Source organism: Callospermophilus lateralis, chromosome 1, assembly GCF_048772815.1.
Source record: "Callospermophilus lateralis isolate mCalLat2 chromosome 1, mCalLat2.hap1, whole genome shotgun sequence".
NCBI lineage: Eukaryota > Metazoa > Chordata > Mammalia > Rodentia > Sciuridae > Callospermophilus > Callospermophilus lateralis.
This window is the reverse complement of record NC_135305.1, coordinates 172,093,529-172,105,921: the sequence shown is the minus strand read 5'-3', so window position 1 is coordinate 172,105,921 and position 12,393 is coordinate 172,093,529. Positions and strand designations below refer to the sequence as shown.

The 12,393-nt window shown below is 39.1% G+C and overlaps 1 protein-coding gene across 3 annotated transcripts in view; it reads left to right on the top strand.

The window, feature by feature from the left end:
- The window catches only part of Ptprg (protein tyrosine phosphatase receptor type G), a 713,787-nt gene that overhangs the window by 496,773 nt on the left and 204,621 nt on the right, over positions 1–12,393 (top strand). For all 3 annotated transcript variants that reach the window (XM_076870736.1, XM_076870676.1, XM_076870809.1), the window contains exon 5: positions 1,215–1,310. In XM_076870736.1, the coding sequence (XP_076726851.1) occupies positions 1,215–1,310 (96 nt within the window). The remainder of the gene's footprint in view (positions 1–1,214; positions 1,311–12,393) is intronic.

Sequence of the window (12,393 nt, the reverse complement as noted above, 5' to 3'; positions counted from 1 at the left end):
GTTCAGCACCTAGAGTGCCGATTTCTTCCAGGCCAATAGCTAAGTAAAATAGAGAAACAGGAAAATAGGAAGTTTAACTACATTGAACTCTTGTAGAGACTCTTAGGCTGATAGTCCTAAGATCAATTATGGTAAAGATTTCTGGAAAAGCTCAATTAAGATTTTCTGTGAAAAAAAAATTAAAAAAAGATTTTCTGTGAAGAAGGGGGTGCCACTACAGTGCTTTATGTGACACCAACATGTTGGAGCCTCACAACTACCCTATCAAGTGGTGATACTTAACCTTATATGGGCGGAACCAGATACTGGCAAAATGGTGTTCCTAGGGCAAGCTAGACCTTTCATCAAATAGTTGGTCTCAGGGCAATGCTCTGTGATCTACTGTTGTACTTGAAACCTTTTTCAGTATCAAAGTATATTCAAGCATTCAACTTAGTGATATTAAGTTGATCCATTTGTGTTTTGCTTTTTGAATAAGTGGCAAAATATAAGAAGAGGTATTTTAAGGTCGGGATGAGAGCCCCTAGAATTTACATTGTATCTGATGTTTAATCTTGCACAACAACTTACTGTCAGATTCCTGAAGCACTGTTTCCTCGCCTCTAGCTGAGTATAGTAGTGTCTGCCTTATCTTCCTAGGGTTGCTAAAAGAATTAAGTGAAATAATATATGGGGTAGCTTTTTGCAAACTATAAAATATAAAGCCTGTTGTTATTATTCCTGTCATATTTCTTTGTGAATTTACTGGAATATGCCCTTTAGGCGATTTCTCAAAGCTACTGAAATACTCCTTCAAATTCCCATTTGTATATATGCAAGTTATTTATAAAAAGGTGGCCCTATTTGAGTATGAAAATTTTAGCATGTGACTGAATCTCACAAACTTAGTTTTCTGCTTTAAGGTATTTAACTCCATTAAAAATTTGCATCTGATTAGGGAGATTGACCATGACCTAGTTAGTAGGTAATGAGAAGGCATTGGTATGATTTGTTTCGGAGCAGTGTGAATGCATTGTAGTTACATGAGAAAATGTGATGCATATGGAGGGGTAAAATCACACAGTGTCTGGTCTCTGCTCTCAAATACTTTAGCAAAGAAAAATATGAATAGATGGCAAAATCTTAATGGGGAATATGGGTCCATCACACGCTTCTCTACTTATGTGTAAGTTTGAAAATTTTTCCTAATATATTTTTTAATTGTTGTTTTACAGATGCAGATTTTCTTTTACAATCCAGATGACTTTGACAGCTTTCAAACTGCAATTTCTGAAAACAGAATAATTGGAGCCATGGCCATATTTTTTCAAGTAAGTTAACAGTGGCTGAAGTACTTCAACCAAAGAGTTCTCTGAGTATTTTTTTTTAATTCGTCAAATTGTTCCATGTTTAATGAATGCATCTGTTTCCTAGTTCACACCTGTCTAAATGAAAGATATTTCATATTGTCTAATGTGTGATTTAAAATGTAAATAAGTATGTTTAGAAACATAATGAAAATTTTTGCATGAATTATTCTGATTTTATTGCTACTTGACTGGTGCACAGATTGAAGAACACATTTATCATCTAAGTTACTTCTCTGCTGAAGCCTTTTGAACAGGTTCCTCCAGCATATTAAAAGGCTGCTGTTAAAAGAAAAAAGAAAAAAAAAGGTGGTTTTCTTGTGTTGTGAGCAACTTTAAAACTTGACATTACTTGCGACTAGATTAATAAATAGCATCAGTCACTTCTCTAAAGAGACCCCTTTTCTTTCCCTCCCAGAAATCACCATGGTAACCAAGTTTTTGTTCAGACTCTCTCCGAGTTAGTACATTGGTGAACTCCCAGCCTTCCTTTCTCTTTTAATGTGCTTATGTTGATTAATGCTCATAGCTCATAAATCGATTATGCACATAGAAGCCAAATCTGACGTCCTGCCATAGGTGGTGATGCCCAGGTTTTTAATAAGTTAAATCTAATTAAAGAACTGTGGATCAGTGAATGTTTTGACCATGTTCTGCTATGGGACACAATGCTTTTTTGTGTGTGTGGAAGGTAATTTCAGTAGTAGCCACATGATTTGTTCTTCCATCTTAAAATGTGCCTAAATTTTTAGAAATGCAGAGTTTTTCTTTTTCTTTCTTTCTTTCTTTCTTTTTTATTTTTTTAATTTTAAAGCAGGGGCTCACTAAATTGCTTAGGGGCTGATTTCAAACTTGTGATCCATCTGCCTCAGCCTCCAGAGTCTCTGGAATTAGAGAGAAGTCCTGCACCCAAGCAGGTTTTCCTTTTACCAGGGGGTCAGTGTTGGAAAACTGTGTCTTCCTGACAGTTCAAAGGGACATTCATTAAAGACTTCATGACTTTCTCCCACATAGGTCTTTCAGGTCTGCCTTTTTGAGTAAGCCTTTCTTGAGATGGGGGCATTCTGGTATATTAATTTTACTGCCCTTTCTAATGGATGACACATAATTGACAAGTCCCTTTGTTGCTCACCTCTCCCTCCTAACTACCTCTCTCCCTTCCCTTGGAAGAAAACTCCAGTGGGAGATTTTATGCAAAATTGTGAGAAGTTTAGTATTGTGATGTCAGAAACGGTTGGTTCTGTTATGGCACCAAATTTTAAATGTTGGGTTCTGTTCTACTGGTGGGCTATGAAATCATTTCATTGACTCCTGACAAGCATTTTAAATATAATGAAATAGAGAACATAAAATGGGTAAAAAAAAAAAAAAAATTGGAAAATAGCAACATATATTTCACATACTATGGGTAATTTTTTAAATTACTTTTTTAGTTGTTTAACATAGTAATGCATACCGGGTATGTTCTGGGTCATGATATAATGTTTTATTTTTAAAAAAATAATAACAAGGTGTTTTATTTGCTGTGGGTCTTGGAAGTTTTGGAAGTTCTTTGTTTATGCTGTATCTTGGGATGATCTTCCCATTGTTCTTGAACGCATCTCTTTTCTCTTGACTTTCATGAACCGCCGTTGAGTGTCATGTTGAAAGAGATTATTTTCATTGGGGTAGAAAGTATTTGCTTCTGAATCCCACCTCTTTCACCTAACAGCTGCATAAAGGTAATGTCATTTAACCTTCCCAATCTCAGTATTCTCATCTCTAAAGTGGGGATGACCACTGGCACATCATGAAGATTATAATGGTAATTGTACGAGTTCCTGGTATGGTTCCTGGTACATAGTATGCTCTTGGTAAATGCCACATGTTCTTTATCACACCATCCATCTGTTTCTGTGGGCTGGGGACCCTAAGATGTCCATGTGTTCTTTTCATGAGCAGAACTATATTCTGGCACTACCCTGTTGGGAGATGGCCTGGATTCATCAGGACCCTTCTTGTTCCTAAACCATGATTGATTTGCCTTTGATAATACTGGCATCGTCTAAGCCACTTGAAAACAGATCCCACTTACCTACCTAGCCCGAGTTTTCTGTCATTTCCATCTTGCATACTGCTTTTTATGTAGCTGAGCCTCTAATCACCTCTCCCTTTCTCTGGCACACCCATCTATGTCCCGACCAACCACGTCCTACTTTATCAGACACTTTTCTTATACAAAAAATAAAAATTTTAAATGTTTTTACGAGTATTGGAAGGACTATTTCACAGCATGCTCTACCCAAATGCTTTCCGTTTTTTTCCAGCTCTATAAACACTTGTTAAATATAAGACCAATTAACAGTCTTGGACAGGCAAACCAGTGAAATACTTCACTGTGAAATCTGGGTTTTGAATTTTTAAAGAATTTCTAGGACAGGCCTTCTAGTTTGCATATGAAGAAATTTTAATGTGTATTTCACTTGTTTGGTCCTTTTCTAAAATTTGGCTTGCTATTCTGTAGACACAAAATAGAGGGCAGATAATAAAAACTAAAACAGAATTTTATTTAGACAGCAGCTGTGTTGAGCTGCTCCCTTTGTTTTCCTTGTAAGTCAGTCCACATGTGTGTTTATACACTTGGGTTCACACTGTGTCATGCAATGGAAAGAAAAAAAGTATTGTTGTTATTTTAATTTGGCAGTCTCCCATATTTTAAGATCTTTGTATTTTGAATCTTTCTGTAAGAATAAGTTTGAGAGTTTGGTATTTCTCTCCAAAGTAAAGAAATCTTTATATGCATGTATGTATGTATGTATGCGTGTATGTGTGTGTGTATATATTTATATATTCCAAATTCAAACCTGGCATCTTAAGTTTTGGCATTAAAGAAGTGTTTATTGTCTATTCAGCACAGGTTCTGTGCCAGAAATGGTGGTAGTTGCTACATTAAGTGTAATGAACGTAACGGTCTACTAGGACCTGTCACAATCCCTTGTGACAATGGCTGAAAGGAGGCAACAGAGACCTTCCTCTACCTCTAAAGCAGCTGGAGACTGACTTGGTCCTCAAAAACCTACATGTTCATTGCCCAGGGTTTCATGATTCAAATGGCCCGCAGATACGTGTCCAGGCAAGCCCAATTTCCATGGAGATCTTGGAGTCCAGGTGTTGACTGACACCATACCCAATAATGATTCTTTTTACACTTTCAGTTTTTCATTGTTTCTATTTTCTTCCTCCCCCCACCCAATGTATATTTATTGTTTGGGGTAATTTTGGTGCCCTCTCTGCCTTTTCTGTGATGAGAGATGATGAAGTTAGTCATGTTACCTGAACACTTTAAAAATCACAAACCTGATGGGCACATGGTCGACAGAGGAACCTGATGTTGGCCTAGACTCGAGGTCGCCTGCTTGTGGCTTATAGGCATGATGTGTGGAACCTCTTCAGTGTTTAAAATTCTTTCCTTCAGTTAAATATGGGAGGTTTGACCTAAAAGGATCTTTATGATCTAGCCGTGATCAAGATCAGAGTGCTGGCTGTGTATGGTGGAAGGGGTGAGGTCTCCAAGTGGGTTTCTTCATTCAGCATGGACCTGGCATGAACCCTGGCAGCTCTGAGTGGCAGCTGACATTTGTTGGAAACAGAGTTGAAGAGCAGTTGCAGTGTTGAAAGGTGGTGAGCCAGGACTCCCTGTGTGAACACTGGGAGGGAAGGAAGGACCCTTCCATGGTGGAAGGTGGAGAATCATGGCAGCCACATAGGGTTGTACACCTCTTGGCCCTCAGAGCTATAGAAAGTGAACTCGATTCATAGCCTCTGTTGAGTGGAATATACCTAAAGTATGACAATGTGTATGGAGGAAGGGTCACCTTTAAATTTTTTTTTTTTTTTAGTTGTAGATGGACAAAATGCCTTTATTTTATTTATTTATTTTTATGCGGTGCTGATGATCAAACCCAGTGCCTCACACATGTTAGGCAAGCTCTCTGACACTGAGCTACACTCCCAGCCCAAATTGTCACGTATTTCTAGTCTACACAAATCAGCTTTGTTCTATCAGCCCTCTTGAAGAAGGGTAGGAGATAGATAAGAGTAAATTTAAAGGATTTTTAAGAAGAATTAAATTTGAAATAAACAACTGGCAAGGAATCGAGGCTTTTGTTGTTACACCACTCAAGAGAATGAAGACACGTTTAGGTGATTAATATGTGTGCAAAAATTAAAATAATTGTGTTTTTTTTTTAAAGTAGAGTCTCCATTATTCTTTCCTGTTAACTTGATTTGCATTCCTTTAGAAATGGAAAATACCAGAAGCTAAAGTGCTCTTTGGAAATATCCTATTATTCTAATATCCTACATGGTTAAATACAGAAACTGAGGTTTACATGAAATTCAGTCAGTGGGATAATTAAGCAATTTGTGGAAAGATGTATTTTGTTTTTAACATAATTCACAAAAAGACTTAGTTGTCTCTAATTTAGTTTATAGAATATCCATTTTCAAAATGACCTTCCCTTTTAATAGGCCTATATTTTTTAGACCCAGGCAGGATCATCATCCTTTGAATTGAGTTCTGATTGTCTCTCTCTTCCAATCTGTTTCTTTTACCATTTCTCATTTAACACTCTTTTGACCATGACGTCTGACCATGCCACCATCTTGATGGGTTTGAAATCTGTTGCTTATAGAAGTGTGGCATCCCCGTTCTACAGGTTTACATATCTGTGTTTCTTCATGAAGAATATTGATTATCACTGAGTTTATGATTTGGGGGGAAGGTCCCATCTGTTTCATTACCCGATTGTGATATGAGTACCCAACATTTATATTCGTGGAATACATGAACCTTTGGACTAATAAATGCACAATTGTTTCAGAGCATCTACATTAAGAGATTTTTCTCATGTGACCTTCTCTCTTTTGGGGTATAGTTACTTCTTGTATCTTTGATTCATATGCAAAAATATAAAATTAATATGATATCTGTATGTATAAGCATAGTTAATAAGTCCCTCCCCCCACACACTTTCTTACTTTCTTTCCCTGGATTGAACCCAGGGGCACTCTACCACTGAGGTGCATACCCCCCACCCTTTTTTTATTTTTAATTCTGAGACAGGGTCTCACTAAATTGCTGGGGCTGGCCTTGATCTTGCTGTCCTCCTGCCTCAGCCTCCCTACTCAATGGGATTACAGGTGCGCCACCATACCCATCAACAGGTGTATTCTGACACAATTCAGAAATAAATAAATTGCATCTGCTTATAGATCACCTTTTTGAAAGTATATCTTTTTAACAACCCATCTCCAGCAACTCTCATTGATCTCTTCATTTCTCATTAGTGTTTCTGGTTCTACTGAGCTGAGCCCCTTTTTGTTAGTATTTTTTCCTTTCTTTTAAATTCTACCCAGAATTTGACCGCAGTCCATTGGTTTTCCCTTAAGTCTCTAGAGCCCCTTGCCCTCTCTTCGTTTCTGTCCTTATGTTGCCGTTGCAAGGAAACTTGAGGACTCAATTGTCTCACAAGTTGCTAACCCATTCTTTATACCCTGTCGGCGCTACAGACTGCTTAATTCTTTTCCTCCATCTGGAGAGGCTTCGTAATTAAACGAAATGGCAGCACCTGGGATTATTTATAGACATGGAGAAGGCAGGAGGAGTTCTTGATGACTCATTCATCCAGAGCTGGCAAGGGAACCTTGGTCCCCACTTCCCTGCCTTTCCCCCTTCCACACCCGCCTCTCGAGGTAGATGTGATTTGTCCTTCCTTTGACCTCTGGTGACTCCTAGCATCCATCTGGCACTGAACCTGTTACTGTTCTTGCCTTCACAGCCTTTATCCTCTGAGATCACTGAGGACCAGGTTTGCCTGTCACTGTGTCTTTTGCTTGTCCTTAACACTGTGACTTGATTGTGCAAATACTTAACTGACCTTGGTGGAAACATGTTTAGACTCTTTTCACCTGAGTTGGAATGAGACATGCTGATAGCCTACCCATGAAGGAGTTTTAGAAACAGGGACATGGAGAGGTAGGACCTGAGAATGCTAGAACTTAAAGGTCTGCATCTTGCTCCTCTTCCACCCACATTTCCCTAACCCTCACACAATTGCTTGCTGTAAGGGTTCCTTGGGAAATATGTGCTCAGGAGGCTGGAGTTCAAGGAAACTTCTCAGGGTCCTGCCACACCATGAATGACGTGTAGTTTTGGAAAAGCACCATCTAGATGAATATGTAAACATCACCACCACCACCCCCCCCCCCCCCGAAAAAAATGGTGGTTTTCTTGAGATGGGTAAGGACATTAAACATGAAGGTGCACATCTGATGAGTCATTAGGATCACTGTGACCCAGGACTTCATGAGGTCTAACATTTTGAAGGAATATTTCTCCATATTTATGTTTGTAATTGTGAAAAAGCAACAGGGATTTGGGGGGATTGAACCCGGGGGTGCTTTACCACTGAACCACATTTCCAGACCTTTTTAATTTCTATTTTGAGTCTTGGTAAGTTGCTGAGACTGGCCTTCAACTTGCGATCTTCCTGTCTCAGCCTCCCAAGTAGCTGGGATTACAGGTGTGCACCATCACGCCTAATGATTTAACAAATCTTAAAGTGGTAGTGCATCCAGAGGGCCTAATGGAGTATTTTTGTGTCAAGAATATCTGGGTAAAGCCAGGTACTGTGGTGCATGCCTGTAATCCCGATGGTTAGGGAGGCTGAGGCAGGAGGATCACCAGTTCAAAGCCGGCCTCAGTAACTTATCAAGGCCCTAAGCAACTCAGTGAGACCTTGTCTCTAAATAAAATACAAAATTACAAAATAGGGCTGGGGATGTGGCTCACTGGTTGAGTGCCCCTGAGTTCAACACCTGGTACCAAAATAAAAAAGAATATGTGAGTAGAGGCCCTAATGAAATAGTGTTCTGTTGAGAATGTTTGGGTGTGTCTGAGAATGTTTTTATAAAGTTTCTCACATGTTATCACTTAAGGGTACTGAATTCTTCATGATGCAAAAGACTGAGGGCTTGCTGCATACTATGTGATTTATTCATCCCCAGGACCCTTCAAGATATTCTTTCATTTTACCAATGTGGAGGCTGGGGCATGGATTTTCAGTAGGCTCATTTGCTAGTTCATTTGCTCATTCTGCAGTATGTTACAGGCACCAGACTCCGTGAAAATTGCCAAGGTACCCTTAGTCTTGTATCCTGCCCTCAAAGTAATTGGGAACCAATAGTGTTTAGAAGGGGTGGCATTTGAATTCTTTTTTTTTTCAGAGATGGCCGTCATTTTGTCACTGGGAGATGTGGAGGAGGATAGATCAGGTCAGGCAGATAAAATATCCAAAGAAGAGTGTAAGAATTGTACCTGGTGTATATTTTCACAATGATAAAAATTTCATTCGGAGAGCATGAAGTTGCCTCGTTAAGAATTTTAAAATTGAACTCTCTCCAGTTTTCTTCTGTCTTCCCCCTGCCTTTTTGAAAAAGCAAAACACAGCATGAAAGCAGAAATTATTTCTTTCATTCATGGTGATCTATTTTGATCTTTCAACTCTTTACACCTTCCCCAAGAAGTCTTTTCTTGTTGTTGTTTTTTTTAATAAATAAAGAATACACATTTCATGATTGTTATATATAGCTCTAAATTCCACCTGCTTCTGGTGGCATTGTGAAATCAAAGCCATTGGGGGGGGTGGGGAGGGGAAGAAGGAAACAAATTTGTAATTTTACCCATTCCCCCCCCCCAAAAAAATACACCAATATTTTGATTATCAGAACCTGTGAGTCTGTGTTGAAGAGTGGTGGCAGATTATGTATTCCTTTTTAGACTGCTTTTCAGGATAATCGCAGTAAACTAATATGATCTTAATTTATTCTTTTCCAGTTGCTGCTATTTGAATATCAACCATTCCCACATTTTCCCCATCCTTGGTTTTATGTAGTTATAAGTTCAATTCTTTCACTACATTACCTTGAAGTGCAATTTCAGAATGTTTGGGGCAGATTAAGAAGACTTTTTTTCATATACACACACAAAAATTAAAATACATATGTTCCAATTAAACTATTTTAACAGCTAATTGATTTCCTAGGATTTACCATTAAACGGAGACCAGAGCCATTCTGAATATTCAGATGCAATTTTGGAATAGATCTATGCATAAGCAACACCAAATTTATTGCCTATCAGGTGTTTCCATCATATCCCCTGTCTACAAATGGCCTGTAATTCAAATTTTCTCTCAGTGGACATTACAGAGGACTGTTTAATTATTGGCGAAGCATTACATAATTAAGAGACTGTGAGTTCTTTGGATGTGACCATGTGGAAATCTATTTTAATTAAATCATTGCACTTCAAGGACAGTTACCGAGTACCTCGCTGCTGAACATCCTTGGGTGTAGTTTAGAATTCTTTTCGTCTTTAGCTCTAACGCCTGTCAGATTCTGACTATCCCAGTCTTAGAGAAGATCTTAGACACTCTATAATAATCCACCCTACGACGACAGCTAATGAACTAGATGGTTAGATGGTTGACCAGATCCTCTAGCTCTTTGCAGTCTCCTAAGCCAATAATTTGTATTTTGTAACTCTTGGTACAGTTGTGGCTTCTTCCTAAGCTGTGACCTCCCTGGGGCATGATTTTGCAAGCTGTCTAGCTGATGAGAGACTTGAGAGGACTCCACACAAGCCTCCCACGTTTAGAGGCGATTGACCATTCTCCACACCCCAACTCTCCTCCCCCAGATAAATTAGTTGGAAAAAAAATGCTTCTTAGTAGAATGTAAACACTACTGATAAGTTATCACTTATGGGGATTTAATTTGACATGAAGCTAAAGACTGAGGGCCTGCCATATACTCTCTGATTTATTCCTCCCTGGGACCCTTCAAGATATTATTTCTCTCATTTTACAAATGCAGAAGTAGAGGTATGGATTTTCAATATAAATTACTCAAAATTAAACAGGCCAATAAATATGGGAGCCAACATTTCAAAGCAGCAGTGTGTCCCCAGGGTATGTGCTCTCTATGGAGAACTGAATCAGACAGTTGGGTTTTCTGTTGAAGAGGGCGAGGGAGAAGTATATCGGGTTGTACCCTTATTGTCATGTTTTTATAAGCGCTTTAGGGCCTCTTCATTTTGAAGATACTAGAAGAGTTACTTTCTTATAACTTAAAATTATGTTTTTGTTCTTTTGTCCTTAAGTGAAAATACCTTTGATCCTAAATTCTCTTATGCTTGTGCATGTAATTATTTTATGTATTTGATGACAACTTTTTTTCTTGAACTTCCTTCTTTTTGTGAAAAAGACTATAAAGAGTATAGACAGAGTGGTGTGGTTAGATAAGAGTAGCAAATGAACAGGGTAACGATTGCAATGGTCGTTCATTAACTTTTTTTGTGGCCATGGTTCTCATGGGGGTGGGGATGGGACAAGGGGTTTAGTTCCCCAGGGGACCCATGGTCATGTCTGGAGGTGCTTTTGGTTGTGACACCTACAGCAGAGGCGCTCCTAGCATCTGGTGGATAGAGATTATGGAGGCTGCTGTGCCCTGCAGTGTGTCGTAAAGTCCCCTGCAACACAGGATCACCAGGCCCCACATGCCAGTGACGGCTGAGAGTGAGGGCCTCTGCCTCATGGTCATCTGCTGCATGAACGAGGTCACTAGAATGAGAGGGACTTAATCTACGCTGTTTGGTTTATGTTGGAGTTTAATGGGACATAGGACAAGCCAACCATCCCAGACCCAAGAAGTCCACTGGTCCCCCCAGCCAACTTAGACAGTAGGAAGTTCAATGTAAAGTGCAAAGATTCACCTGCTAACGTTTTTAAATCTTGTTTTATTTCTGAGGATCCTTGTTTGCCTCTATGTCCTTGAATCCCAGAGCCCAGGTGGTATCTGTTACCAGACTGCAATAATTTTTGAAACCAGCACCCATATAATAGACAGTTCACGTAGGTTTGGAAAAGTAAGCAAAGGTAAGAGCATGTGCAAATGCTTTTGAACTTGGTATCAGGAAGAACCAGCTTTGAAAAACTCTCTTTTAGAGTTGTAGAAGAATCTGCTTCCACAGATCACCGCACGATACTGTTCCCACCACATTGTAGAATTTTTCTAGGGCAGGATTTTAAAGCTGTTAATGCTGGTTTATTTTAGGGCTTTGTTATTGACTCTTCTGAACTCTTATTATTACCTGGCCAGGTAGACATTAATGGCAATAATAATAATAAAAATATTGTTGTTGTTGTTTGTACCAGAGATTGAAACCAGGGGTGCTTAACCACTGAGATACAATCTCAGCTCTTTTTGTTTTTATTTTGAGATAGGGTCTCTCTAATGTTGTTCAAGGCCTTACTAAATGATTGACCCTGGCCTTGAACTTGCAATCTTCCTGCCTCTGCCTCTCAAACTATTGGGATTACCAGCATACACCACCGTGCCCAGCCAAGGTTATATTCTTTATAATTTTGTGTACATTCTGCAGTGCTCTACACAGCATTGACCATTTGAGAAGCTTGCAGTTCTCTTCTGATTTTATATTCAGGGTTACATTGAAGTTACTTTGTTCTCTCTGTTGTGTCTTTAGTATGTATAGTATGTTTTGAAGTCATCTGAAACCCAGAGCTTTTGTTTTCAGTGTGTTCCAGGTGATGTCTGCCTATCTCTGGGTGTCCCTATAGCCCATGTTCCGAAAGCATATGTCACGTGCACCACATAGATTATATTTTAAGACGGGTTTACAGAGATCTTTCCAATTGAGTAGAAATCCATTCAACCATTTTTACATGATGTTACAGGAGACTTGGGGAGAAACTGCATTTCATTCATGCATGTGTGTCTTAGTCCATTTTGCGATGCTATACCAAACTGCCTAATACTTGGTAATGTATAAAGCAAAGAGGTTTATTTGGCTCATGATTCTACTAACTAGAATGTCCAAACGATGTGGAGCTTGTGTCTTGTGAGGGCTCCTGGCTACATTGCAACATAGCAGATGGCATCCTATGGTGATAGTGTGTATGTGAGAGTAGCAAGAAGAAGCCTGCTG